Source organism: Macaca mulatta, chromosome 1 (assembly GCF_049350105.2).
Source record: "Macaca mulatta isolate MMU2019108-1 chromosome 1, T2T-MMU8v2.0, whole genome shotgun sequence".
In the NCBI taxonomy this organism is placed as follows: Eukaryota; Metazoa; Chordata; class Mammalia; order Primates; family Cercopithecidae; genus Macaca; species Macaca mulatta.
This window is the reverse complement of record NC_133406.1, coordinates 221,289,853-221,317,696: the sequence shown is the minus strand read 5'-3', so window position 1 is coordinate 221,317,696 and position 27,844 is coordinate 221,289,853. Positions and strand designations below refer to the sequence as shown.

General features: G+C 53.5%; 2 protein-coding genes across 7 annotated transcripts in view; one reads left to right on the top strand and one right to left on the bottom strand.

The window, feature by feature from the left end:
• Window positions 1-2,094: 2,094 nt before the first annotated feature.
• HTR6 (5-hydroxytryptamine receptor 6) lies at window positions 2,095-17,741 on the top strand. Its single transcript, XM_015129771.3, has 3 exons — window positions 2,095-3,691; window positions 15,352-15,510; window positions 15,700-17,741. The coding sequence occupies exons 1-3, from the start codon at window positions 2,978-2,980 to the stop codon at window positions 16,147-16,149; spliced, it is 1,323 nt and encodes a 440-aa protein (XP_014985257.2). The 5' UTR covers window positions 2,095-2,977; the 3' UTR covers window positions 16,150-17,741.
• Window positions 17,742-18,999: 1,258 nt separating this feature from the next.
• The window catches only part of TMCO4 (transmembrane and coiled-coil domains 4), a 123,059-nt gene continuing 114,214 nt past the window's right edge, over window positions 19,000-27,844 (bottom strand). For all 6 annotated transcript variants that reach the window (XR_013406891.1, XM_015129779.3, XM_015129778.3 and 3 more), the window contains one exon: window positions 19,000-20,208. Coding sequence is in view for 5 of the 6 variants with exons in the window: in XM_015129779.3 (XP_014985265.2) it covers window positions 19,804-20,208 (405 nt within the window). In the remaining variant the exon portion in view is untranslated. The remainder of the gene's footprint in view (window positions 20,209-27,844) is intronic.

Sequence of the window (27,844 nt, the reverse complement as noted above, 5' to 3'; positions counted from 1 at the left end):
TTTGAGACGGAGTCTCGCTCTGTCGCCCAGGCTGGAGTGCAGTGGCCAGATCTCAGCTCACTGCAAGCTCCGCCTCCCGGGTTCCCGCCATTCTCCTGCCTCAGCCTCCCAAGTAGCTGGGACCACAGGCGCCGCCACCTCGCCCGGCTAATTTTTTTGTGTGTGTGTTTTTAGTAGAGACGGGTTTCGCCGTGTTAGCCAGGATGGTCTCGATCTCCTGACCTTGTGATCCGCCCGTCTCGGCCTCCCAAAGTGCTGGGATTACAGGCTTGAGCCACCGCGCCCGGCCTGTTCTGCTAACTATTACAGAAGAGAAAACTGCGACCCAAGGAGATGGAGCCACTGGCCCTGAATCCCAGAGCTGGGATGGAGCTGGGATCCCAAGCCAGGTCTTTCTGACTCTCTGCCCAGGCTTGCTGTACTACGTTCTGTTCCTTGGGGGCATGGCAGAAGTCGCCACAGTGGTGCAGTGTGGTGACAAGGAGGAAGGACAGGCCTCCTCTATCTGCTTAAAAGATGCTTCTGTGGGCAAGGCTGGGGCTCTGAGCACCAAATAGCGGCTTAGAGTCGGGGGGTGGGTGCTGCAGGCTCTGAGGTGCCTGTGGGGAGGTTTTTGACCATCTGTGATGGGCTGTCTTTGCCATGGGCATCGAGCAGATGTGAGTTTCAGTTCCACTTCACCACTTGCTGCTGGTGATCTGGGGCAAGGCCCTTGGCCTCTCTGAACCTCTCAGCATTATTGTGGGGATGGGAATAAATGACTGGAGGAGTAGGAAAGCCCCTGGGGACATCGCAGGAGCCTTCGATGTGGGAAGTATTATTTTTCTGTTTCTGTGGAGAAAAAATGATCCCACCCTGTTCTCTTTATACTACTTTTTCTTCTTCTTTTTCTTTTCTTTCTTTCCTTCCTTTCTTCCTTCTTTCCTTCTCTCTCTCTCTTTTTTTTTTTTTTGACAGAGTCTTGCTATGTCACTCAGGCTGGAGGACAGTGGCACAGTCTTGGCTCACTGGAACCTCTGCCTCCCGGGTTCAAGCGATTCTCCTGCCTCAGCCTCCTGAATAGCTGGGATTACAGGTGCCCGCCACCACGCCCAGCTAATTTTTATATTTTTGATAGAGACGGGGTTTCACCCTGTTGGTCAGGCTGGTCTCGAACTCCTGACCTCAGGTGATCCGCCCGCCTCAGCCTCCCAAACTGCTGAGATTACAAGCCTGAGCCACCGCGCCCGGCCCACTTTCTATGTTGATTATGCCTATTGTTTATCGTCTGTCTCCTTCCACTAGAATGTAAGCTCCATGGAGGTGCGGATCTTTGTTTTGGCCACTGTAGGGTCCTGATGGGTCAGAACAGTGCCTGACTTCTAGTGGATGCGCCTTAAATATCTGTTCAACGAATGGATGAATAGAGTCCACAGTATTAACCTGCACAGCAGTGTTAGGCAGACTCTTCTCAGCCAGAGGGGAGAGATACAGAGGGAGGTCACAACCAGGGGAAACAACACCCCAGGCCTCTGCCTGCAGAGACTCTAACCCACCTGGCCTGGGGATTCTCAAATCTGTTCACGCTCTGTTAAACTAGGAGCGCCAACAGCTCAGGGACTTCATCCTTAGTACCCGGCCCCTTTGGCGATAGGGATGGTTTCTGCAGGGAAAGGTTAGCTTCTTGATCAAACTAACGATGAAGAATGCCCAGAATTACTAACCCATTTTACAGCTATGGTAACTGAGGCCCAGAGAGGTGTCAGGCGATTTGTCCAATATTTCCCAACTCCTGGTTCCCCTGAAAGCCTGGTGACCCCCTTGTGAGTGGGCAGGCACCCATTAGGGAGCAGTCCCTGGATAAAGGCAGGTCACAGCCCCCTTCTCCGAGTTCCGCCTGCGCCGCCGCCCCGTGTGGGTTGGGAGGGGCATCTGGGAGTGCGGGGGCTGCCGCAGCCCGGAAGGTGACCCCGCGCAGCTGGGGCGCTCGGATCTTCGGCCCACAGGCCCGGGGTGCTGGGACCCCGCCCGCCTGCAGGGCCAGGGCTCGGCTCTCCCCGCCCACCGGGAGGCGGGACGCACGCTCCGCGGCGCGGAGACCGCGCGCTCCGGGCTGCACCCAGCCGCTCCTCCGCGCGTGAGGGCCCCTCGCGGCGCCTCCCGGGTTCGGGAGACCCGGGCCCGCCGCCCGCCCGGCCCGCGGCCGCCTCTTCCTCTCGCAGCCCCGCGGCGCTTGCCGCAGTCGCAGGCGGCGGAGAAGCCAGAGCGCCCCAGGTACCAGTGCGGGCGGGAGGCGGAGGCGACCCTGCGGCCGGGTGGGGAGGGGGCGCCGCGCGGCCGCTGCCCTCCGCTTCCCGCGGGGCCTGGAGGTCCCGGCGAACCCCCGCGCAGTGTGAGCCCGATCCCGGTGCCTCCGCGCCAGCTGAGACCTGCCTTTCCCCGGGGGGCTTTGCTCCGGCCCCTAGGCCCCCGCCCTGCAGACCCCACGCTGGCACCCCACACGCCCACCGGCCGCGGGGAGTCTGCTCCGGCCCGAGAGCGCCCATTCACCCCCCGCGCCCACCTCCTCGCGCTCCCACTTCCCCGAGCTCTGCCCCGGCCGGACGCCCCTACCCTATCTTGCCGCCCGCCCCCTCCAGGACTCTCTGCTCCCACCCCGGGGCGCCCATCCGACATCTGCTTGACTTCCCGCCGCTTCCTTTAGGGGCCTCGGCTCATCGGGTGCCCCTCCCCAAACTTCCAACCCGTTTGCTCCAGGTGTCCTTGCCCCGTTCCCGAGGGCGCCCAAATAGCCACTCTGCGTCCTCTTGTGGTCGCTGCCCCCTGACCTAGCGCGACCCAGTGCCCCCGCCCATGTCTCCCCACTCGCCTCCCCCGGGGGGCGTGGTGAGTCGCTGTCTGCTCTCGCCGACGGTGCCCGTCCAGCCTGCGCTTCGCCGGGGCCCTCACCTGCCTTCCCACCACCCTATCACGCCCTTACCCTCCACCCCCGGTCCCCATGGTCCCAGAGCCGGGCCCCACCGCCAATAGCACCCCGGCCTGGGGGGCGGGGCCGCCGTCGGCCCCGGGGGGCAGCGGCTGGGTGGCGGCCGCGCTGTGCGTGGTCATCGCGCTGACGGTGGCGGCCAACTCGCTGCTGATCGTGCTCATCTGCACTCAGCCCGCGCTGCGCAACACGTCCAACTTCTTCCTGGTGTCGCTCTTCACGTCCGACCTGATGGTGGGGCTGGTGGTGATGCCGCCGGCCATGCTGAACGCGCTATACGGGCGCTGGGTGCTGGCGCGCGGCCTCTGCCTGCTCTGGACCGCCTTCGACGTAATGTGCTGCAGCGCCTCCATCCTCAACCTCTGCCTCATCAGCCTGGACCGCTACCTGCTCATCCTCTCGCCGCTGCGCTACAAGCTGCGCATGACGCCCCCGCGTGCCCTGGCGCTAGTCCTGGGCGCCTGGAGCCTCGCCGCGCTTGCCTCCTTCCTGCCCCTGCTGCTGGGCTGGCACGAGCTGGGCCACGCACGGCCCCCAGTCCCGGGCCAGTGCCGCCTGCTGGCCAGCCTGCCCTTCGTCCTCGTGGCGTCGGGCCTCACCTTCTTCCTGCCCTCCGGTGCCATATGCTTCACCTACTGCAGGATCCTGCTGGCTGCCCGAAAGCAAGCCGTGCAGGTGGCCTCCCTCACCACCGGCATGGCCAGCCAGGCCTCGGAAACACTGCAGGTACCCGGGGTATGCAGGAAGACCTGGGCTGTGGGATGCAGAGGAATGAGCAGCCCCTGGGAACCCCCTGGGCATCCCCACTTAGCACACATTTGCTCATGGCCCTGCGTGGCAGTTGTGAGCACCCACCTTTCTTCTGAACTCCAGACCCAATGCCTGACCCACCCAGCACAGGATAGCTCCGTCAGGATAGGCGGCAGGCTTCTCCCAGGCACTATGTACAACAGGGAATTTATGGTGGCCCAACTCTCCCCATCTTTGCTTCCCTGGTCTTCCCCATCATGGCAAATGGCACCATTTCGGCATCACATGCCAGGAACTTAGAAATACTTTTCTCCTTAACCCTCATGCCATTCATTAGCGAGACCTATTGGTGCTGCCTCTAAACAGGTGCCATCTCCACTGCCACTTCTTACTGGGGAGGCTGCGTAGACTTCTACTGGCTCCACTGCTTCTGCTGCAGACCCACTACTCTCCATCTTCTGCCTAGAAGCCGGAGCAATTAAAAAAGAAGTGATCATGTCGCTCCCCTGCTTCAGACTTCAGGCTCCCCATTGTGCTCCAGATAAAGAAAACCTGTCTCAGGATCTGGCCTCAGGATCCGGCACTGCCAACCTCTCCAGTGTCACCTCCACTCTCCCTCTCTCTTACTCTACAACAGCCTTGTAGCCTTTCTCATGCTTCTAGAAGGCACTGGGCTTACTTCTGTGCCCAGGTCTTTGCACTCGCTGTTCCCTGTGCCTGGAATGTTCTTCCCCCGGCTGCCCTCTTCCCAGGGGACATCTTTGACTACCCTATCTGCAGGCCCATCTACCCTCCCCTGTTATTCTCCATAAGAACAAGTCATAAGAATGACTTGTTCATTCTGCCTCCCTGACTTGAATATAAGCTCCAGGAGGGTCACACATATCAAGGTCAGTTTTTTTGTTTTGTTTTTCTGTTTGTTTTTTTTGAGACGGAGTTTCACTCTGTCGCCCAGGCTGGAGTGCAGTGGTGTGATCTTGGCTCACTGAAACCTCCACCTTGCGGGTTTAAGCTATTCTTCTGCCTCAGCCTCCTGAGTAGCTGGGATTACAGGCACCCACCACCACGCCAGGCTAACTTTTGTATTTTTAGTAGAGACGGGGTTTCACCATATTGGCCAGGCTGGTCTTGAACTCCTGATTCAGGTCAGTTTTGATCCCCACTGTGCATAGTAGGTCCTATCTCATTTCGGTGCCTCAGAATGGGTTAGGTGCTCTTAGCTCAAGGCCTTGCATTGTCTGTAAGTGAGTGCCAGCTCTTGCCATCCAGGCCGCAGTGCACCTGACTCCTATTGTCCACCCTCGGGGAGGGGGTGGGAGTGTAGACCGACCAGGCCTGAGACCCAGTGACTTAGGTCGCAGGTCTTGAGGAAAGTCCAGGCTGGGCTCTTTTGGTGTAGCCTTGGGTGGCGAAAGCTCTAGGAGGGTGGGGGTTGCCTTGGAGGTCACTGGGCACATGGGGACTTGGCAGAGGGGTGAAAGGCTAACACCCTCCTTGGCAGTCCCCCAGACAAGCTTGCCTGCCCCACCCCAGTGGTGAGGCCCAAAGCTACCCCTGCCCATCACCTGGTGGGGACAGGGCCCCACATGGACTGGGAGTCCTGGCTGCGGCCCTGCTCCTTCCCCCATCCATGCTCCCTGCAGAATATTCTTGAGTCTTGGCAGGTGGCTGGGACTCTGATTTGCTTCTTCAGGGATGGGATGGCTGCCCTGGGCCATATACCCTGGGTTCTTGTTTTTTTGTTGTTGTTATTGTTGTTTTTTAAGAGACAGGGTCTTGCTCTATCACCCAGGCTGGAGGGCTGGAATGCAGTGGCGTGATTATAGCTCACTGCAGCCTAGAATTTATCCTGGCTCATTCTAGCCTGGAGAGCTGGAATGCACTGGCACGCTCAAAACTCACTGAACTCTTGGGCTCAAGCGATCCTCCTGTCTCGGCCTCCCAAAGTGCTAGGGTTACAGGAGTCCCTGGGTTCTTGTAAAGGAGCATTTCACAAGCTTCAGGCATTCAAGAACTGCCTGAGGATATCTTCCTTAATGCCTCTTCCACCACCACCTCCACACCTCAAGCCACTTAATTCACATGCATTTAGCATTTTATTTATTTATTTATTAGACACAGGGTCTCACTGTGTTGCCCAGGCTGGCCTCGAGCTCCCGCTTCAGCCTCCTGAGTAGCTGGAATTGCAGGTGCGTGCCCCGGTGCCTGGCATTCTTAGCATTTTCTTTAAATCATCTCTTTTATCTTTTTGCTTCTATGAATTTGTTTAGAAAGAAAACTTCGTTATCTCCTCTAGAAATGGAAAATCTGTATCCCTCGCCATAAACAGAAGGCGATCACAAACACCACTTCAGTGAAGTTGAAGAAGCCCCAGCCCTATCACTAAAATGCAGCTTGGTGTGGTTGAGGTGATGAGCCTAGAGCCTGCTTTCTCTTTGTAGCGTGCTAGAAGCTATCACAAGCATGGTAGCATCAACCTGGGACTTTGTCTTGACGCACCTGGAAGAGCTGGGAGAGAGCTGTAACGGGCTGACGTGCTCACTCTGTGATTCACTCATTCTATGGGGTGTTCCTTTACCATCTAAAATCATCTCCATTCCCACAGTGCAGGAAGCTCTGCTCTTGTGACTAAGGATGTGAGAAGTTGGCTGGTCTGGGTGAGGTTGGGGCAGGAGAGATCAGGATTCCTAGTTTCAGTGGTGCCGGTACCACACAGATTTTCTTTCCATGAATCTTACTGGCTGGTACTAGGATCGAACCTGAGTCTGTGGTCTTGGGACCTGGGCAGGAGTCTCCCAGGTGCTAACAGCTGCAGCCCCACAATCTGTGGGCACTCACTGTGTACCAGGTACCGAGCTAAGCTTATTAATCACCCAAACACGCAATGAGTCAAGTACTACCTGCACCCCTGTTAGACAGGTGGGGAAACTGAGGCTCAGAGAGAGAGGTGACTTGCCCAAGATTGCACAGTTGGTAAGTGGGGTTTAAGCTCAGATCTGGTTGGTACCATCACACTGTGCTGGTGTGCTGCCTGTGGGCAGTGATGCTCTTGATATGCTTTGCTCGGGGACCCCACACCTTGCCCCTTTTCTTCTCTGTGCCTTCTGGTCTCCTCTGTTGGGTCCTCCTGATCCGCCCCAGCCATGGCATCCCTGGGCCTCAGTCCTCAGAGCATCTCGTCCTTTTTCCACATTTCCTCCATGAGTGACCTCATCTTGTCTCGTAACTGAAAATGCCACCCACAGGCTGTATGACTTCCTACCTAGGCTGCTTACAAGCATGTGCCACTACGCCCAACTAATTTTTGTATTTTTAGTAGAGACAGGGTTTCACCATGTTGGCCAGGCTGGTCTCGAACTCCTGACCTCAAGTGATCTGCTAGCCTCGGCCTCCCAAAGTGCTGGGATTACAGGTGTGAGCCACTGAGCCTGGCCCTGACTTCCTGATTCCATTCTTGCTCTCTTTCAACCTTCCACAGTGGCTCCAATGATCCCTTTACAACGCAGTTCCTGCCGCGTCATTCCTCTACTCTGATGGCCTTGTGTCTCACATCACCTGGCACTCTGACCCTGTCTGGCCTCCTCTCCTTCTGTAATCCCGTTTGTTTCTTCTCTTTCAGTCATACTGGCATCCTTGCTGTTCGTTGTTCAACACACCAAGCCCGTTCTGCCTCACTTGCGGTTCCTTCTGTTGGAGCGCCCTTTCTTCAGGTCTCCACCCTGTTCTCCCCCTAATTTCCATCACTTCCTTCCAGCCTCTGTTGAATTGCCTCCCCTAATCCCTCTCTCAAGAGTAGCACCTGCCACCTTCCCCAGGTCCTCTCCAGTCCTCATTTCCTTAGTTATTTCTCTCAGCAGCACCTCCTACCCCCTGACATGTTCTATACCTACCCATTTTTGTTTATTTACTGTTTATTTCCTTCTTCTAGAATTTAAGCTCTGTGAGGGTGGGGAACTTGTTTTTCTGTTTTCTTTTCTTTTGGAGATGGAGTCTCACTCTGTTGCCCAGGCTGGAGTGCAGTGACGTGATCTCGGCCCACTGCAACCTCCGCCCCCCAGGTTCGAGCAACTCTCCTGCCTCAGCCTCCCGAGTAGCGGGGACTACAGGTGCACACCGCCACACCAGGCTAATTTTTTGTATTTTAGTAGAGATGGGGTTTCATGGTGTTGCCCAGGCTGGTCTTGAACTCCTGAGCTCAGGCAATCCACCCACCTTGGCTTCCCAAAGTGCTAGGATTACAGGCGTGAGCCACCGTGCCTGGCCTGTTTTCCACCATGGTCCCAGGACTTAGGGCCACCTGGCACATTGTGGGTGCTCAGTATGTATTTGTGGAAGGAATGCAGTGAACACAGTGCTTCAGGGAGTCTGGGATTCCACCCCTGTTCCTGTGGTTGGCTGTTTTCTCATGCCTTTCAGAGTTACTTCTTGAGTGTCATGATCCTGAGTTTTTTATCGTGTGAATTCATTTGCTTGGTGACATGTATTGACGTCTGCTTTGCGTAGCAGATGTTCTGGGCTGTGGATATGGTGGTGAACGACACCGACAGTGCCTGCCCTCTTGAAATCTGTTCTAGTTAGGGATACAGACATTAATCATCAACCTGTATCACGATGAGGATTATGGAGCATATAGAAGGGGTGCCTCCCCCAGCAAACATTCAAAATCTATTATTCACTGTGTATGTTTGAAGATGAAAGCAAAGAACTCACACCAAGCCCCAAAGTGAAAGGCTGGAGGGGTCTTCATGGGTTGTTCAGGCCAGCGCCTTGCTTCTAAGGCAGAGTGACCCAGGGGCCGCTCAAGCCAGAAATGTTCTAATCCCCCTGCTTTCTGGAAAGCCCAAACTCTGCCTGTGTTCCTGCTTTCAAATCTACTCCGCTCCTAAGCAAGCCTCCTGCAGGTCATTTTCCCGATTGCCTGGTGAACAGCCGGCATTTTGGGAACTTGCATCCGGGATGCTGCCTCTGCTTGGCCCTCCTGGGTCACCACCCCTTTCTTCCCACCAGAGCTGGCCTGGAGGTGGAGGCCCCCTCAATGTTTGGACCTAAAGGAAGTGATGAGAATGAATCAGATGTGGGTGCCTTGGACCCCTTCCCTTTTCCTATGCCCAGCCCCACTTAGCCTTGGCTTCCTGCCCTATTCCAGTCTCTAGCTTCCCTGCAGAGAGAAAGGAGCTGGGCATAGGTCTCAAGGCCCCAGTTCCTCTGGGATCAGAACATGGGAACTGGTCAGCCTTGAGCATTTCATCCCCTCTCCATATGTCTATTTATGGAAACGGGCTTTTAAAAGGCCACTGGTTGGCTTAGTCATTTCCACCAGGTCTTCCCACCACCTCAGGGCTGGGAGGAAGGGGTCCTGCTTAGCACTGGGGCTGGAAGTGTGGGCTGGGGATGGAGGAAGAGCCGTGGGGCAGAGTGAGATGCTGCCAAGGCAGGGGAGTGTGTGCGTTGGGAGCAGGGTGGAAGGTGGGCGCCTGGATGTGGGTGACACTGAGCCATCCTTGGGAGATCGTGGAGGGTCCAGGGTGTTAGGGACAGTTTCAGAGATGCAGCATGGGCCATCGGCTTGAGGGAGAGCCCAGTAGGAGAGGCCCAGCCTCTTCCTCTTCCTGGCAGGATTTCTGGGTCTCTGTGGCCCATAACCTCATCCCATCTCTACACCTCACCTTCCTCCCCACTCCCACCCACCCTTCTCTCCTTCAGTTCCCATGTCTTCCTTCTGTGTGCTCCTGTCTTCCCCTCCCCCTTCTCCTCTGCCATCAATTTCTCCTGCTTTTCCTCCTCCCCTTCCTTTTTTCACCCTTCCTCACCCAACTAAGCATCATTCTGTCTTAGTGATCCATCTTCCCTTCCATCTCTGTCTTTCCTCCTCAGAGGAGGAGGCTGTGATCACAGAAATATCTGTGAGGGGGAGGAGGGGGCGCAGCCAGGGACAGACTGGCAGAGTGACACTGCTGAGCATGGCAGGCTCGGCTGCTGCTCAGAGCCAGGCAGCCTGGTGCAGCCAGGGCTGGAGCAGGAGTCTGGGGGTATAGCTGGTCAGGGTTCAAGCCCTGCCTGTTTTCTCTCATAGCTGGATGACCTTGGGCAAGGCATTTTACCTCCTTATGCTCCAGGGGTCATGACATCTATCACACAAGGCTGTTTGAATATTCAATTAGATAATATACACAAACTACCAGGCACATAGTAAGTGCTCAACAAATTTCAGTTAAGCAGTGACTCACAACTGTAATCCCAACACTTTGGGAGGCCAAGGCAGGAGGCTCCTTTGAAGCCAGGAGTTCGAGACCAGCCTGGGCAATATAGCAAGCTCCTGTCTCTAAAAATATATGTAAAAAATTAACCAGGCCTGGTGGCCTGTAGTTACAGCTATTCGAGGAGGCTGAGGTGAGAGGATTGTTTGAGCCCAGGAGTTTGAGGCTGAAGTGAGGTATGATCATGCCACTGCATTTCAGCCCAGGCAATAGAGCAAGACCCCATCGTTGTTTTTTTTTTTTGAGACAGAGTCTGGCTCTGTCCCCCAGGCTGGAGTGCAGTGGCCAGATCTCAGCTCACTGCAAGCTCCGCCTCCCGGGTTTATGCCATTCTCCTGCCTCAGCCTCCCGAGTAGCTGGGACTACAGGTGCCCGCCACCTCGCCCAGCTAGTTTTTTGTATTTTTTTAGTAGAGACGGGGTTTCACCGTGTTAGCCAGGATGGTCTCGATCTCCTGACCTTGTGATCCGCCCATCTCGGCCTCCCAAAGTGCTGGGATTACAGGCTTGAGCCACCGCGCCCGGCCAAGACCCCATCTTTAAAACAACAACAGTTGTTTGTGCCTCTCTTTTCCTGTTGTTGGTAAAATATATGTTTCTGGGGAGCTCACCACTCAGCTGTTTGATAATGGTGGTGATGGGAAAAACATCACTGTTGTCACCAGCACCATCACCACCATTATCAAACAGCTGAGCCAGAGACCAATAATAACGACAATAGCTAACACTTCTATGGGGCTTCCCATGTGCCGGCACTGTTCTAACTTTCTGTGTATTATTTTATTTTATCCTTATTATAATCCTATGAGGCAGATGCTGTTATAATGCCATTTTACAGAACAGAAAGTGGAAGCATAGCTTGCTTAAGGTCACTCTGCTAGGTTGTAACAGAGCCAGAATTTGAAACCAGGCAGTCTGGCTCCAGAGTCTGTCTTACAACTCTCACAGTATGATCAGACGATGGTAAAAAAATTTAATTGTGGGCTGGGCGTGGTGGCTCACGCCTGTAATCCCAGCACTTTGGGAGGCCGAGGTGGGCGGATCACCTGAGGTCGGGAGTTTGAGACTAACATGGAGAAACCCCACCTCTACTAAGGTACAAAATTAGCCGGGCGTGGTGGTGCACACCTGTAGTCCCAGCTTCTCAGGAGGCTGAGGCAGAAGAATCACTTGAACCCAGGAGGCAGAGGTTGTGGTGAGCTGAGATCACGCCATTGCACTCCAGCCTGGGCAACAAGAGTGAGACTCTGTCTCAAAATAAATAATAAATAAATAAATAAAGTTAATTGCATAAAGGAATACATAAACACACTTTAAAAATTCAACAATAGGGATGAAGGAAAAGACCCCCAAATTCCAGCTAATCACCTTTTACTCCCAAGGACATGCATCAATTTACGATATGTCCTTCTAGGTCTTGCAGGCTGGTCTTGAACTACTGATCTCAAGTGATCTGCCCACCTTGGCCTCCCAAAGTGCTGGGATTATAGGCATGAGCCACCGTGCCCAGTCTAAACCACTGTTCTTTTGATGGATATTAAGGCTGTTTCCAATTTTTTTCCTATCACGAGTAGTGCTGTGAGACACATTCTTGGATATGTCAAGCGTGCAGACATGAATGTAGGTGTTGGCTGGAAGCCGTATGTGGGATTGCTGGCTGGAAGGGCCCTGGATTGTCCTTCAGGCAGCTGCCCTCTGACACTGATACAGAAGGGAGATGCAAACGACAGGACATGGCCCTGAGGGGCTGTGGGGTGGTTACAGGGGAGAGAGAATCCGGAAGAGTGATGCCGGCATCAGTCAGATGCCGTGGTGTGGATTGGTGACTGCCATTGACTTCTGCTCCATGAGGACCTCTTGGTGACAGTGGTGGGGTTTCTGTAACCCCACCCTGACTGGGCCCATGGATGCCATCTCCAAAGGTGGAAGCAGCTTGGTGAAGTGGGCAGAGTGGAGTTCCTGGGGCCAGAAATGACGGATTCCCCAACTCAACTCTTACCTGCTGTGTGACTTCTGGCAAGTCATTTTGCCTCTCCGAGCCTCAGTGGTCTTATCTGCAAAATGGGGATGACAATGCTTATCTCTCATAAAGACTGAACAACCTAATGACTATCAAATGCCTATGTGTAGTAAGTGCTCGAGAAATGGAGATCCTAATGCTGATTTGGGGCCATTCAGGTTTTGTTAGGAGGCCTTGTGCTGGCATAGTGTGACCTTGGGAAGGGCAGAGGACACTCTACCCTTTCTGAGTCTCAGTTTCCTTCTCTCTTTCCTCTTGCCTGTGTTCTTGAGTCAACTCTCCGGAAAGCAGAGGAGAAAGAAAAATCTGGATTTGTTCCCAGGGAGACTAGAAAGGGAATCTCAGTTCATCTTCACCCCATTCTCTGGAGCTCCTTCTCACAGTGATTGACCTGAGATACTCCCCCTAGTGCCTCAGTTTCCCCCATGCCCTAGAGCTCTGATAAGATCAAGGCTGCCTCCTGTCCCCTGTCCTCCCCAGGTCACTAAGGGTCGGAGTGATGCCTGGATGAGACAGTGTCTCCTCCCTCTCCATGCCGTCTATTCCCATTGATGGCAGCAATTTGAAGGTGTGGCAGGTCTTAGGAGATTCTTTTGGGGAAGCAGGAGCCTCTTCCTCCAGGCTGACCATGGTGTGGTCACAAAAGCCATATAGAGTCCACTCTGGAGGAGAGAAAACTAGAAGAGGAGGGAGGAGAGTAAAACCCTCTTTTGCTCCCTCGCTAACTTGGAATGACTTTGGAGCAGACTTGTGTATGATGGGGTGGAGGCGGAGGAGAGCATCCTCTCACCATAGCATCTGAGCTGCAGCATGGTGAGCCAGAGCATTTGTCTTGGCGTCTGTGCTGCTTTGGGGAGGCCAGAGCTGCTGGCAGAAGGACAGGGTCCCCAACAGTGCTCAAAATCACCCCAATCTCGCAACACTGAAACAGCAACATGGCTACCAGGTATTTAGCACCTACTCAACGTCAGACACTGTGCATGCATTTATTATCCATAGCTTCACAGTGACGTCGTAAGCTGAGTATCATTTCTCCCATTTTACAGATGTGGAAACAGAGGCTCTCTCAAGATCACAGAGCGAGTAAGTGGTAGAGGCATGATTTGAAGCCAGATCATCTGTCTTAAAAGCCCAGCTTTTGCCTCTGTACAAGACCAAGACAGAAGGGAGAAACCAAGGCCTCTGTTGTGAATTTGTATAACCTTGATATTTGTACAACCAGTTTTCACGTGAAGAAATATGTTGAGGGATGGGGATTACAATGTGCTTCGTCTCCCTGCCCCAGCGACCTCCTTGCCATTTCAGAATTAGAATTCCAGCTCCTATGAAAAGACCGCATGTAGTTGGGGTTTCAGCACCATGGACAAGACACCAACTCTGGAGGCCTAGAAAGAGCAGGGGCTGGAGGAGAGGGCATGCGCAGCAGAATGGGGTCGGGTGTTGACTTTGGTGCTCCCTGGAGTTGACACATCTTGGCTTTGCCTCCTCCACCTTTCCATCTGTGGAAGGCTGCCTGGGAATCTAGCTCCGCTCCTGCCTCCTTCTGACCTCATCTCCCCACATCCGACCCACCTCTGGCCTCAAGAACTAAGCAGGGCTCTCGTGCAATTTAGGAACTGGGCAAATCCCAGTGCCAGGAAAACCCCCGGCTGTCAAAGCCCAGATGTGTTCCCAGACAGCACGCACACCCTTTGCGTAGCTCATGATGAATTGTGCACACCACTGCCCACGGGCATTAAATAGTAAATAGAGGTGGGCCTCATTTTGTGTAAATCTAATATATGAAAATCCACATTGATTACAAAAACACATGTTTTAGAGGAGGGTTTCACATCCCAGCTTTCACGGACTCCTTGGGGTTTCTGGTGGAAACCTAGAGACTTCAAGGTCATCTCTGAACCTTCTGAAAGTGTGGAATGTTGTTTTCTTGTCTGTGTGTGTGTATAAAAATTTATAAGTCTTTTATTTTCTGGGGAGAGGTGTTTTTTTTGTGTGTGTGTGTGTGTGTAGATTTTGTTAGCTTTTCAAAGGGCACATGAAGTTTAACAAGTGAAGAGCACTGCTGAGCTGAAGAATCATCCAGCTCAGAGAGCCCGTTGGGACTGTGGCGGCCAGTTTGCAAAGTCAAATTCTAACCTCCTCGGGCCTATGCCTTCCTTTCAGTAGCTGCTGGGAAGTAGCTTATTTCTCCTCCTTCTTCCTACCCCCTCATCCTCTTCCTGTCCACTTTTGAGAATGGAGATGCCTGCCAGTTCGCAGTATAATTGAGTTGTAAAATGCCAAGGTCACCAGCATCCTTAGGAACCTAACAAGAGATTTAGCTGCAAACTTATTGGCTTTGTGCACACATTCTCAAAAAAGCCTTTCTATTTTGTGGGGCTCAAGAGTAATTGCCCAGGCAAGACTATTGCTCCCAAATATGAAGAGAATCCACATACAAAGCAATTGCCAAGCTCTGGACAGTAATAGGTCCTCTTTTTCAAGTACTGTTCAACTGCAATTGATATGTGTGTATGTGTGTGTGTGTGTGTGTGTGTGTGTGTGTGTGTGTTTGTGATGGAGTCTCGCTCTGTCACCCAGGCTTGGAGTGCAGTGATACGACCTTGGTTCATTGCAACCTCTGCCTCCCGAGTTCAAGCAATTCTCCTGCCTCAGCCTCCTGAGTAGCTGGGATTACAGGTGCCTGCCACCATGCCTGGCTAATTTTTGTATTTTTAGTAGAGGCAAGGTTTCACCCAGTTGGCCAGGCTGGTCTCAAACTCCTGACCTCAAGTGATCTGCCTGCCTCGGTCTCCCAAAGTGCTGGGATTATAGGCATGAGCCACTGCGCCCGGTCAATTGCAATTGATTTCTGTAGCACTAAAGGCTTTGGAAGGTGCTGGGCACATTGTAATGTGTGTGTTGGCCTGTGTCACATATTGTCTTTGCAGGGATGGTTGTTCTGAACCATCTGATTTGTGTTTCAGGTATTCTTCTGTCTCACTGCACTTCCTAGAGCTCCTTATGAAATTCTGGGTCAGGGTCAGGGCTCAGTGTGGGATCAGGATCAGGGCTCAGTCTAGGTCCACGGTTGAGGCTTGGTTTGAGACCTTGGTTATGTAGGGCTTTATGGTAGGTGTCAGGCTTCAGCTGGGGACCAAGGTCAGGGCTTAGTTTATTGCTGATGTCAGGGCTTGGCCCGGAGTCAGGGTCAGGGCTCGGTCTAGGACTCTAGCTGGGACTCTGTCAAGGAACAGGGCTCAATTTAATCCTGGCACTAGGGCTCAGTCTAGAATCGGGATTGAAGCTCAGTCTGTGGCTAGGATCAGGGTCAGATGGGGGCCCTTTCTCAACTGACTTGTGTGGCCTTCCTTTCCGCAGGTGCCCAGGACCCCACGCCCAGGGGTGGAGTCTGCTGACAGCAGGCGTCTAGCTACGAAGCATAGCAGGAAGGCCCTGAAGGCCAGCCTGACGCTGGGCATCCTGCTGGGCATGTTCTTTGTGACCTGGTTGCCCTTCTTTGTGGCCAATATAGTTCAGGTAATGCCACAGCAGGGGGCAGGTGAGTCCGGCCCTTGCATGAGAGGTCCTGGATCCCAGTCCAGGCATGGGGACAGGGGAGGGCAGGCTGCCTCTCGTGGTGCGTGTGTGTGTCTGCTCCATCCATGCTGGGAAGGGTGGCCTGGGTCCCTGCCCTGGGACCAGGCATGACGCATCCCCTCCCCTCAGGCCGTGTGCGACTGCATCTCCCCAGGCCTCTTCGATGCCCTCACGTGGCTGGGTTACTGTAACAGCACCATGAACCCCATCATCTACCCACTCTTCATGCGGGACTTCAAGCGGGCGCTGGGCAGGTTCCTGCCATGTCCACGCTGTCCCTGGGAGCGCCAGGCCAGCCTGGCTTCACCATCACTGCGCACCTCTCACAGCGGCCCCCGGCCCGGCCTTAGTCTACAGCAGGTACTGCCGCTGCCCCTGCCGCCGGACTCAGACTTGGACTCAGACGCAGGCTCGGGCGGCTCCTCAGGCCTGCAGCTCACGGCCCAGCTGCTGCTTCCTGGCGAGGCCACCCGGGACCCCCCGCTGCCCACCAGGGCCGCTGCCGCTGTCAACTTCTTCAACATCGACCCCGCAGAGCCCAAGTTGCGGCTGCATCCACTTGGCACCCCCACGAACTGACCCGGGCTTGGGGCTGGCCAGTGGGGAGCTGGACTGAGCAGAACCCAGACCCTGAGGCCTTGGGCCAGCTCTTGGCTAAGACCAGGAGGCTGCAAGTCTCCTGGGAGCCCTCTGAGCTCCAGGGGGGTGTGCAGAGCCGGCCCCTGCTGCCATCTCCAGGCCCCTTACCTGCAGGGATCATAGCTGACTCAGATACCGTGTTCTGAAGGATGCTCCACCGTCGAGTGTAACTTGTGTGTGCAGAGGATGGGCTGGAGGACTCCGGATGTTGGGGAGAAGGACCTCTTGGTCCAGGTTAGGGTGTAAACAATCATGGCTTTTGCCCATTCTGTCAGGCTGGACAGCAGGGAATGCCCCCACCCGCAGGCATGGATTAATGCTGGGCTGAACCCCTCGCTACTCACAGTGTAGTCCATGGACAATCAGCATTGCCATCACCTTTGGGCGTTTGTGCAAAATGCACATTTCTGCCCCTGCCCAGACCTGCTGAGTCAGAACTGCATGTTACCAAGATCCCAGGTGAATCACGTGCCTGTTACAGTCTGAGATGTGCTGCCTTAGATGATCTTTAACCCTGAGAATGATTTGCTGGAGGGTTTTTGGACCTGCCAATCCCCCCACCCTGGTATATATGTGGCAGCAGCTGCACCTGGGAGGCAGGCAGGCACACATGTGGGCCTCTGCCCTACCACCTATGAGCTCTGGGGCCAGACACGAGTTAACCTCTCCGAGTCTCGGTTATCCCATCTGTAAGATAGAGAAATGATCTTGCAGGGTTGTCTTGAGAATTAAGATAATGTGGGCCCAGCACCCAGTACCTGGTCAGTTAAGTGATACGTTCTGTTGCTACGACCCCCCGCTATCCCGCCCCCTGGCCTCTCTGGCTGTGTGTCAGGAAGGGCTCTTTCTTTCCATTGTTCTCTTTCCATTTGCCTCCCCCTCTTCAGCCCCGGCCTGGCCTCCCACAGCCTGACTCTGGTTCCCCAACTCCCTGTTCTGGCTCCTGGGTGGGGACCCCATCTCTCAGGGACCCTCCCAGCTCCCAAGCTGCTGCACTGCCTCTCCTGGGGGCAAAAGGGGCAGGTGGCAGTTTCTTTTTCAGCCTCAGGACTGGTTTACCTTGATCCTGGGGGGTCCTTGGACCTAGAAGAGAACAACTGATGGGGATAAACCCAGCCCTTTGCCCACCTCCCTCTGGCCTTCCCTGGGGTCAGTGAGAGAAACGGGAATGGTAGCTACTTGGGTCAACAGAGCAGAGTCGAAGAAGAGCTGTCCCTGGTGTGGGTGGGGCCCACGAGGCATGCAGGTGGACTCTGGCACAGGGGCCTTGGTTTCTGGGGGCAGGGGGCTGGGGAACTCTTGGTCGCCACGGTTTACCTGCCATAGGTCCTTTTTCAGCCCTGCCTCCCCCAAGTTCCATCAACACAAACTCCCAGGGGGTCCTCCATACCTGGCCTGGCGCTCTCCTTGGTGCTGATGAGACACAACTCTGGCTCCGGCCACGGGCCATTGAGGGGCCATGGTGCTTGTGGGGCTTCCTCTATCCCCCAGGCCTGCCCAAGGGGACTCTCAATAAACTCTAGCTGAAGGCAGTGGCTGTCGTGTGGACTGGATTCAACTGAAGGGCCACTCAGGGCTTGAGAAGCAGCTGGTATAGTGGGAGGAGGCCTGGGGGTAGGTGTCCTGGGTTCTGGTCCAGATTCTGCCCCTTTAATTTGGGACCCCAGCAAAATTCTTTCTCCTTTCAGAGCCTCCATTTCCCATGTGTGACACGGGCAGTTTAGTTTAAAAGCAACAAGAGTTGCATAAATATTTGTTTTTAAATTTTGTGTTTTAAGAGTTGGAGTTGGCACGGTGGCTCATGCCTGTAATCCCAGCACTTTGGGAGGCTGAGACGGGTGGATCATCTGAGGTCAAGAGTTGGAGACCAGCCTGGTCAACATGGTGAAACCCCATCTCTACTAAAAATACAAAAATTAGCCGGGTGTGGTGGCAGGTGCCTTAATCCCAGCTACTCGGGAGGCTGAGGCAGGAGAAACCCTTGAACTCGGCAGGTGGAGGTTGCAGTGAGCCGAGATCATGCCATTGCACTCTAGCCTGGTGACAAGACAAGACTCTGTCTCAAAAAAATAAGAGTTGGAGTCTCACTCTTTCACCCAGGCTGTGGCACAATCATAGCTCGCTGCAGCCTCAAACTCCCGGGCTCAGGCAATCCTCCCGCCTCAGCCTCCTGAGTAGTTGGCAGTGGCTAATTTTTTTATTTTAATTTTTTGTCAATACCAGGTCTCGCTATGTTGCCCAGACTGATCTCCAACTCCTGGCCTCAAGCAATCCTCCTACTTTGGCCTCCTAAAGTGCTGAGATTACAGGCGTGAGCCATAAATGTGTGCTGAATGAACAAATGAATACAAATGAATACACATGCACTTGAGCAGTGATCTGCCTCCTATGTTCTACAACTTAATTTCTGCTGCCCTCCTCCCACCTCCCCCAGAGCTTGTCAATTCTTCCTCTGCCTGGGCCTTGATTTCCCCATCTGCACAACGGGAGTGCATTATCTCTGGCCCTGTCATTCAGGTACTGTGGGAGGAACAAAGAGGAAGGCTCTCACGGATGCAGACCCAGTGGCTTGGGGCTTGGGCACTGGAGTCTGACATACAGGGGCCTGGAACTTGGCTCCATCACTAACCAGCTGTTCGGCCTTCAGCAGGTTACCTGATCTCTCTGAGCCTCAGTTTCCCCAAATATCAAATGAAGATAATAATAGTCCCTACCTCATAGGATTGCTGTGAAGGGCAACTGACACATCCCAGGCAACCACTTGGTATGTGGTACATGCTCAAGAAGTGGTAGCTTCTTATTGTTATTTATTGCTGTTGTTATCCTCTCTGTTCCTGCTACAGGAAATTCTTTCCATGTAAAATTCATTCTTGTCCCCAGGCCTAGCTCACAGCCTTACCGAAAGCAATTCAGCACGTATTCACCATGCTCTGTTAGTTATGTCCAGATGTTGCGTGATGGGGGAGCACACTCACATTGCATCTGTGTGACTAATGTCCCTGGAGTTGTGCAGTGCACAGCCTGCATGGCTGTACAGGGCAGATCTGATTGGATCTCCTAAGAGCAGGAGTGAGCCGCCCTCTTTGTACCTGCGCCTGCTCGGTTACTGCCAGTTGATGGTGGCTGTCAGCTGGTGGGCAGCCCTGGAGTGTGGATGGAAGAGCAGGCATACACCTGGTTTTAATGAGGCCAGGGGAGAGGTGGTGTGGGAGCCTCAGGTCCCAGAGAGCCCCTGGGACCTCCTGATGGGCAGCCAGACTCCAAAGCTATGAGAGGAAGCACAGAAAGCCCACAGCTGGCTCCCAGTTCTGGGGCTCTAACCCGTGCTTGGTTGACTCTGCAGGTCTCTGATGAGGGGGCGGCTGCTCCCTGGTGGGGTTTCCCTGGGGATAGGCAGCTTCCCCAGGGTGGGCGTGTTCTCTCTTCCAAATTCTCCTTCCTTCCATTTCCTTTCCCTTTCAGTCCTAATTCCTTCAGTTTAGGAAAGAGACCGATGGAAATTCCGCACCCCCAGAGCTCCTGGGAGGAACCCGAGGGTATGAGAGAGCGCTGCATACAGAGATTGGGAAGGACGGCTCAGGTCCCCTGCTGTGGTCAGTCCAGCCCCGGGCTGGGGCCCTGGGTCTTGCAGGCACAATCGGGGCAGCCCAGTGGGTTGGGGTCCATGCCATGGCTGCAGATGGGGGTGCTTTCAGGGCTGGCAGCAGCAGGAAGGGAGGCCCCTTCAAATTGGTCCAGCCCTGCCTGCACCTGGGCTTGGCTGGGGTCTGTGGACATGGCCAATTTGGAGGTGTCTCCGGATGTGGGACCCTGGGTTTGCCCAACGTGGTGGGGAATATCTCCTGATGAGGCGGCAGCTGCTGCCTGGCGAGGCTCCTCGGGGGGCAGGCAGCCTGGGGCCAGCAAGAGCCCCTTCTCGTCCCAGCCTGGCTTGGTACGGATGCCCACAGCCTTCAGGATGGCGTCCATCTGCTTGGCATAGTCCAGGTGGCCGCTGACCTGCAGGAGACAGTGAGTGAGCATCACGGTGCGTGTGTGGAGCCCAGCCCTCCCCAGGGACCTCCAGCCAAACTTCTGGGTCTCAGCGTTGCCCTGAGCATCCACAGCCAACCAGTCACCAAACCCATGACTCCATTCCTCAGTGGCTCTCAAATCCAGAGTGGGTGGGAAGGCTCTATGTTCACTGCTGTTTTAGAATTTATTAAATAAAGATGAAGGATGTTTCTCTAAAAAATCTGGATCCTTTGGGGGCAAGAAGGAATCTCCTGATAAACAGAAAGGTGGTGTAGAAGCTCTCATTCTTTGCTTGAAGCTTTTTTTTTTTTTTTTTTTTTGAGACAGGGTCTTGCTCTGTTGCCCAGGCTGGAAGTACCGTGGCGCAATCTTGGCTCACTGCAACCTCCACCTCCTGGGTTCAAGCGATCTTCCTGCCTCAGCCTCCTGAGTAGCTGGGATTATAGGTGTGTGCCACCATGCCAGTAATTTTTTGTATCTTTAGTAGAGAAGGGGTTTTGCCATGTTGGCCAGGCTGGTCTCGAACTCCTGGCCTCAAGCGATCCACCGGCCTTAGCCTCCCAAAGTGTTGGGATTACAGGCCTGAGTCACTGTGCCCGGCAGCTTTTTTTTTTTTTTTTTTTTTTTTAGGGATGGGCTTTTTGTCAAAATAGCATGAGAAAAAGAAAAATGAAGAGAAAGAGAGAGAGAGAGAGAGAGAGAGAAAAATGGGTTCTCTCTCTCCTCCAGGCTGGAGTGCAGTGGTACAACCATAGCTCCCTGCAGCCTTGACCTCCTGGGCTCTAGTGATCCTCCCACCTCAGCCTCCTGAGTAGCTGGGATTACACATGCATGCTACCATGCCTGGCTAATTTCTAAATGTTTTGTAGAGATGGGGTCTCCTATGTTGCCCAGGTCTTGAACTCTTGGCCTCAAGAAATCCTGCTGCCTCAGCCTCCCAAAGTGCTGGGATTACAGGCCTGAGCCACTGTGCCCAGCCGATGCCTGCAGCTCTAGGCTACCCCAGAAGGGCTCTGCTGCTCACTAGCTGTGACACCTTGGTCAGGCCCCTGTACCCCTCTGGCTCTCAATTTCCTCCACTGTAAAAAGGGGAACACAGGATAGTTTCACCAGAGGTTGGCTGTGAGGATTTTCCCTGGAAAAGTCCCCAAATTGGAAAGAAAGCTACAGAATAGACTGCAAGGTGCTGGCTACAACTCACTCTCCCGTTTCTTTAGTCACAAGGACTCAAATTTATAGCTGGGCACACTCCCCAGGCTTCCTTGAAGCTAAGAATAGCACTGTGACTAGTTTTGGCCCATGAGTTGAAGCAATAGTGTGATGTGGTGTTCCTTGGAATTCTCTTTAAGAGGAGGAGTGCTCTTCTTCCCTCATGTCCTCTTTCCTGCTGGCTGGAATTCAGATGAGGTGGCCAGAGCTTGAGCAGCCATCCTGGGCCATGAGTCAGCCCACAAAGGAAGGCAGAACAAGCAGCATGAGGGAAATCTGGTCCCTAAAGACTGTGGAGTGGCACATCAGCCCTAACTGGCCTATTCTGATTTCTTTTATGTGACGGAATCAACCCTTGTGTATTTAAGACAATTAGGCCAGGCACGGTGGCTCACCCCTATAATCCCCACTTTGTGAGGCCAAGGTGGGAGAATCACCTGAGCCCAGGAGTTTGAGACCAGCCTGGGCAAGATGGGGAAACCCTGTCTCTACAGAAAAATACAAAAATTAGCTGGGCGTGGTGGCATGTGCCTGTAATTCTAGTGACTAGGTAGGCTGGGGTGGGAGGATCGCTTGAGCCTGGGAGGTGGAGGCTGCAGTGAGCCCTGACTGTGCCGCTGCACTCCAGTTTGGACGACAGAGCAAGATCCTGTCTCCAGAAACAAACAAACAAACAAACAAACACCACAAAACATTAGCAGGGCCTCTGTTATATGGGCCAGCATCTGAACTAAGACAAAGGCCAAGAACTCAGAAATGGCCACCCGCTTCGTCAGAGTCATATGTCCATCCCATTTTTGTGTTGGGATATGTTGGTGAGTGTCAAGTAGGCGTGTGATTGAAATGCCTGATGCCTAGCTGTAATAACGGACAATGCCTGACACATAGTAGGTCCTTAATACATTGCAGCAAATAAGCTTACTGGATATACTCCTTTGCTAGGTGTGGGCAGCTCACTGTAGATGAAATTGAGCCACAGGGAGGTAAAGTGACTTACCCAAGGTCACACAGCTAGAATGTGGCAGGTCTGGGATTTGAATCCAGGCCTCTTTCCTTCTTTTATTTCCTTTTTCTTTTCTTTTCTTTTCTTTTTTTTTTTTTTGAGACGAAGTCTCGCTTGTCCCCCAGGCTGGAGTGCAATGGTGCGATCTCAGCTCACTGCAAGCTCTGCCTCCTAGGTTCACGCCATTCTCCTGTCTCAGCCTCCCGAGTAGCTGGGACTACAGGTGCCCGCCCCCATGCCCAGCTAATTCTTTTGTACTTTTAGTAGAGACAGGGTTTCACTGTGTTAGTCAGGATGGTCTCGATCTCCTGACCTCATGATCCGCCCGCCTTGGCCTCCCAAAGTGCTGGGAATACGGGCGTGAGCCACGGCGCCTGGCCATCCAGGCCTGTTTCTAAATCCTGTTCTCTTCAGAGAAAATCAGCTGGGGAAGGAAGGAAGGTTAAAAATCATCCTCAGTTTACAGAGAAGGACAGCAAGGCCCAGAGAGGGGTGGCGGTTTGTTTAATGACACACAGCGCATGGACAGCAAAGTCTGGTGCTGAGCCTGAGATGCTGCCTGCAGAAGCTGCTCAGTCTGGATCTGCCCCCTGAGATGGAGCCTTGCGTTCTCCCCAGTCAGTCGAGGAGACCTGCTTTAGTGCCAAAGATGCGCACGAGACCGGACTTTCCTTTAAGGCTGAAGGGGAAGGCTTTCTTTTAAAAAACAAGGACAGGAAAAACACTAGGGAGGCTGTTACTGAGAATCTCAGAAAACAGCATAAAGGCACTGCTGGTAACGTCTGCATTTCCGTTTGAATCACAAATCACACTGTGTTATTCAAATGATTTTTCAAAAACACAAAAAGACAATTCCCTGTACAGTTTTGTTATTTTCTCACCACTAGAATCTGCCTACCTCTCGTTCTTTTCCTCACGAATGCTTTTAAACAGATTCCAGGGAAAATACACACATGTGTATCCACACATCTAAGTGGCTTTCAGGGCCCTGGGCTCAGGGTGGTTGTCAAGACAGACCCAGTGCCCCTCTGCAGCAGGACGCATATTTAGTGGCTGCAGGGCCTGAGAAAGAACCTAAGTTTGGACTCTCTGAGAAGCTGGGGTGCCAGCCTTGGCTCTGTCTCTTACTAGTAACTGGGCCAGTCCTCACAATTTCCTGAACCACAGCTTCCTCATCTGTAAAATGAGAGTCATGACCTTGAACGATTGCTGTAAGGAGTTGAAGGGCCTAGCACTTCATGGGAACTCAGAGAATGCTAGCTTTTGATATTATGTTCCTATATGATCCAAAACAGTTTTCCTTTAAAAATTTTTTTTTCTTTTCTTTTCTTTTTTTTTTTTTTTTTTTTGAGACGGAGTCTTGCTGTGTTGCCCAGGCTGGAGTGCAGTGCCACGATCTTGGCTCACTGCAACCTCTGCCTCCCAGGTTCAAGCTATTTGCGTGCCTCAGCCTCCCAAGTAGCTGGGATTACAGATGTACACCACCATGCCTGGCTAATTTTTGTAGTTTTAGTAAAGACGGCATTTCACCATGTTGGCCAGGCTGGTCTTGGACTCCCAACCTCAGGTGATCTGCCCTCCTTGGCCTCCCAAAGTGCTGGGATTACTGGTGTGAGCCACCGCACCTGGTTTTTTAAATTTTAAATGTAGAGATGGGGACTTCTTATGTTGTCCAGGCTGGTCTCAAACTCCTGGGCTCAAGAGATCCATCCTCCTGCTTCAGCCTCCTAAATTGCTGGGACTATAGGCATGAGCCACCATGCCCTGTCCCAAACACTTTTAAAGAGACATTATGCAATTTGAGTTCGTGATACCTACCTAAAGGAGTTGCTGGAAGAAATAACACAAACCATGAAGCACAGTGCCTGGTACCCCAGGAGGTACTCTGTAAATATGAGTTCCCTTACCTTAGTTTCCTAGAAGTGGGAGATGGAGAGTAGGGAGTTAGCTGGGCTGATCCATTTGGGAGCCCAAGATGGCTGCTCAAGCTCCAGCCATCACGTCTGAATTCCAGCCAGCAGCAACTTCACACCCACAGGGACAAGTGATAACTGCCTCCTAAGGACAAACAAGAACTGCCTCCCTAGACCTTTGTAATGTTGTAGAGCGCTGGTGCCAGTGCTGGGTAGAAACAGGCCAGGAAGGGAGGTGTTCGTACCCACTGGCTGCAGCTGATACCAGATGGAAATTCCACTGAGTGCTGTCCTAGAACACACAGCTCTGGCCCTCCTTGACTACAAGTTGGTCCAGGTCTCAGGCAACCCTAGTCCCTGAGCCATCCCTCTGCAAAGACCCAGGGGAGCAGTTGCTGGGCAGAGCTCTGGTTTTACAGTTAGCTGGAGAGATGAGAGAAGAGGGGTGAGGCGGGTCGGGAAAGGGTCTCTTCTCAGCACCAGAAAGTTCTGGCGTGGCCGATACTGTGTGAAGATTCAGCCCCTGACCATCTCCCAGGCTCTCTTGATTGAATCTGCCAGCCGCCTGGATACATGCTGAATGTGACTGGCGTGCAGAAGCCTTCCGTGGCTTCCCGTGCTGGCAGGGGCCTCTGTGAACACCCTGTGACGGCACTCATCACCCGTCATCATCACATTTTCATGAGGTCGCGTTCCCTGATAAACTGAGCGCAGGGAAGCAGAGACCACCTCTCCCTCACCTCTGTGCCCCACAGCCAGCCCCGTGCATCGTGGGGGCTCGGGGGTGACCAGATCCCCGCAGGTACAAATGGGGCCCAGCCCTTCCTGTTTCCTACCTCAAAAGACACCCCAACTTACCCAAACAGAGGCTGCCATCACCCACCTCTGCCTCCCCCAGTGACTCCTTCCAAGCCCATGTTCTTTCGCTTCTTGGACCTCAATTTCCTCATGTATAAAATGAGGCTAATAAAGGGACTTATACCACGTGGGCTGGCTGTGTGGTTTTGATAAGATAATACATGTAGCAGGCTTATTGGTGCAGGGTTAGAGGTCACTACCAGAAGCTACAGAGATGTGTGAAAGAGGGCAGTACCGAGGCAGTGGTTAAGAGCCCAGGTTCATCCGGCTCTACCACTCACATGCCGTGGCACCGCCTTCAGCCTCTGTTTTCACATCTGTACAATGGGTTACTACCACTATGCAGACCTCTATGAGGATCAGACGACTTATCCCCATAAAACATGTGAGCTGTTGGCTCACATGGTTATTATCGAATATCTACTTTGTGCCAAGCCTTTGCTAAGTTCTAGGCCACCCGGCATTTCCTCTGGGACATGAATAGTCTTGTCGTGGGCCAGCTCTCTGCACTCCAGAAGCCTCAGGAGTTGGTCCCTGGGGTGGCAAATCCCCCACCCACTGTAACGCAGTCCCTGTGAGGACTGACTGAGGGGCAGGAGGGCAGCCCCAGAGATACGCCCTGCCTGCAACAGGGCCAGCCCAGTGGGTGATCACAAAGGGCCCTGCTGTGTGTTTGGTCCAGCAGGGAGAAGACAGGTCCTGTGGATCTCTGTTGGGAGCAGAGGGCGGCCAGCACTTTCCCCGACAGCAGTAATGAAACCTCTCTGGTTTTCAAGGAAAACAGGAGGCCAGCACAAAGGCAGTGCTAATTACCTCTAATTACCCAGAAGAGGAAAGCACTGTTTTTTGTGATGTGTTCCTAATGTGATAAAGAGCTATTATTAGGCAGGAACTGGGAAGCTGCCACGAAGACAGTCTGAGGAAGGAGTGGAGTCTCCAAAGCTGCTGGTCCCAGAGGCAAACAAACCCGGGGTGGTGGGAGGGGCAGGCCAGGAGGGACTAGGATTAAAGGAGGGCCTACTATGCGCCAAGCATCTTACGTGCGCTGCCCTGGAAGTTAGGCATTTCCACCATTTCCTAGATGAGGACACTGAGACACAGAGAGGTTAAGTAACTGGCCCAAGGTCACACAGCCAGTAAACCAGTGGCAGAGCCAGGCCTCTCTGGTGCCAAAGGCTGTGCTCTTCCTACCATATCCCATTCCCAGGAGAAATCAGATCTTGTGAGGGCTTTGCAGCATTAAAAGCTACTTTCTTCAGCAGGTGCTTTTTATCTCTGATTCCTCTAGCAAAGGGAGACTCCTGGGGTGCTGAGGCACAAAGTCCCTGCTCCCCTTCACCCCATTCAGGGTGCAGGCACCTTGAATAGGACAGAGAGCCCTGGACACGGGTCAGGAGGCATCATCTCTGAGTCTTGTTGATAGTGACAGGAGGCAGCCAAATGCCGAGGCAGATAAGGGCGGGTCCCCGGTGAAACCCCACCTTCAAACCAAAAAAACCGCCTGAAGGCTGAAAGACTGGACTGCTGGTCCCAGATGAAACCCGCGACCCAGAGTGAGAACTTCTGTTCCTTTTTGCCCACCCTTCCCCTATTCTGAGCACATAAAAGCGCTGGATTCAGCCACACTGTGGGGGCTTTCCTGCCTTTGGGTAGGGGAACCACCCCCACATCCCCTGTCTGTGGAAAGCTGTTTCATCACTCAATAAAACTCCCCATCTTGCTCACTCTTCAATTGTCAGCGTATCCTCATTCTTCTTGGACGCTGGACAAGAGCTTGGGATCCACCAAGCGCGGGTACCCAGAAAGGCCATCACACTGGCCTTTTGCCCTCACCAGTGGAGGGCAGCTGCCCCACGCAATGCGGCCAGGGGCCAGCTGAGCTGTGAACATGCCACCGTCCATTGGGCTGTCGATGGCGGAACTAAAACAGCTAATTAGCACACTAACGCCCCCTCTAGGGCTTCGGGGTCACGGGTACCCCTGCCTGGGTGCTGCCATGTTCCACTCGAGGCAACACGCCTGGTCTGGCCACAGGCCCTGCATGGAGCTTGCTCCTGTGTCGCGTTTGGAGTGGTCAGCCAGACCCTATACTTGCTCGTTCATGTGCTTCCTCCTGCAAGGGGCTGAGTGTGGCAGACTGAGTATACGGGGTGCTCCTGCTACAAGTGTGGCAAAGGGGCCGAGAGAAAATTCTTGTCACTGTGGTTTGCTGGCCTTGTGACTCAGCTTACCTCATTCCCACAGGGAAGTGGGCAGCACAGCTTCCAACCTGGATTCAGAACCTAGACCTACAACTCTGGCTATGACTCCATGCTCCCAGGTCTCAGTTTCCCAATCTGTGATCTGGGGATGCTTAATACCTCCTCTAGGGAGTTGTGAGGTTTACAGAATGTGAGCCAAGTCTATCTGTGAAGACTCTTTTTTTTTTTTTTTTTGAAACAGAGTCTCACTCTGTCATCCAGGCTGGAGTGCAGCGGTGTCATCTCGGCTCACTGCAAGCTCTGCCTCCCGGGTTCATGCCATTCTCCTGCCTCAGCCTCCCAAGTAGCTGGGACTACAGGTGCCCGCCACCATGCCTGGCTAATTTTTTGTATTTTTAGTAGAGATGGGGTTTTACCATGTTAGCCAGGATGGTCTT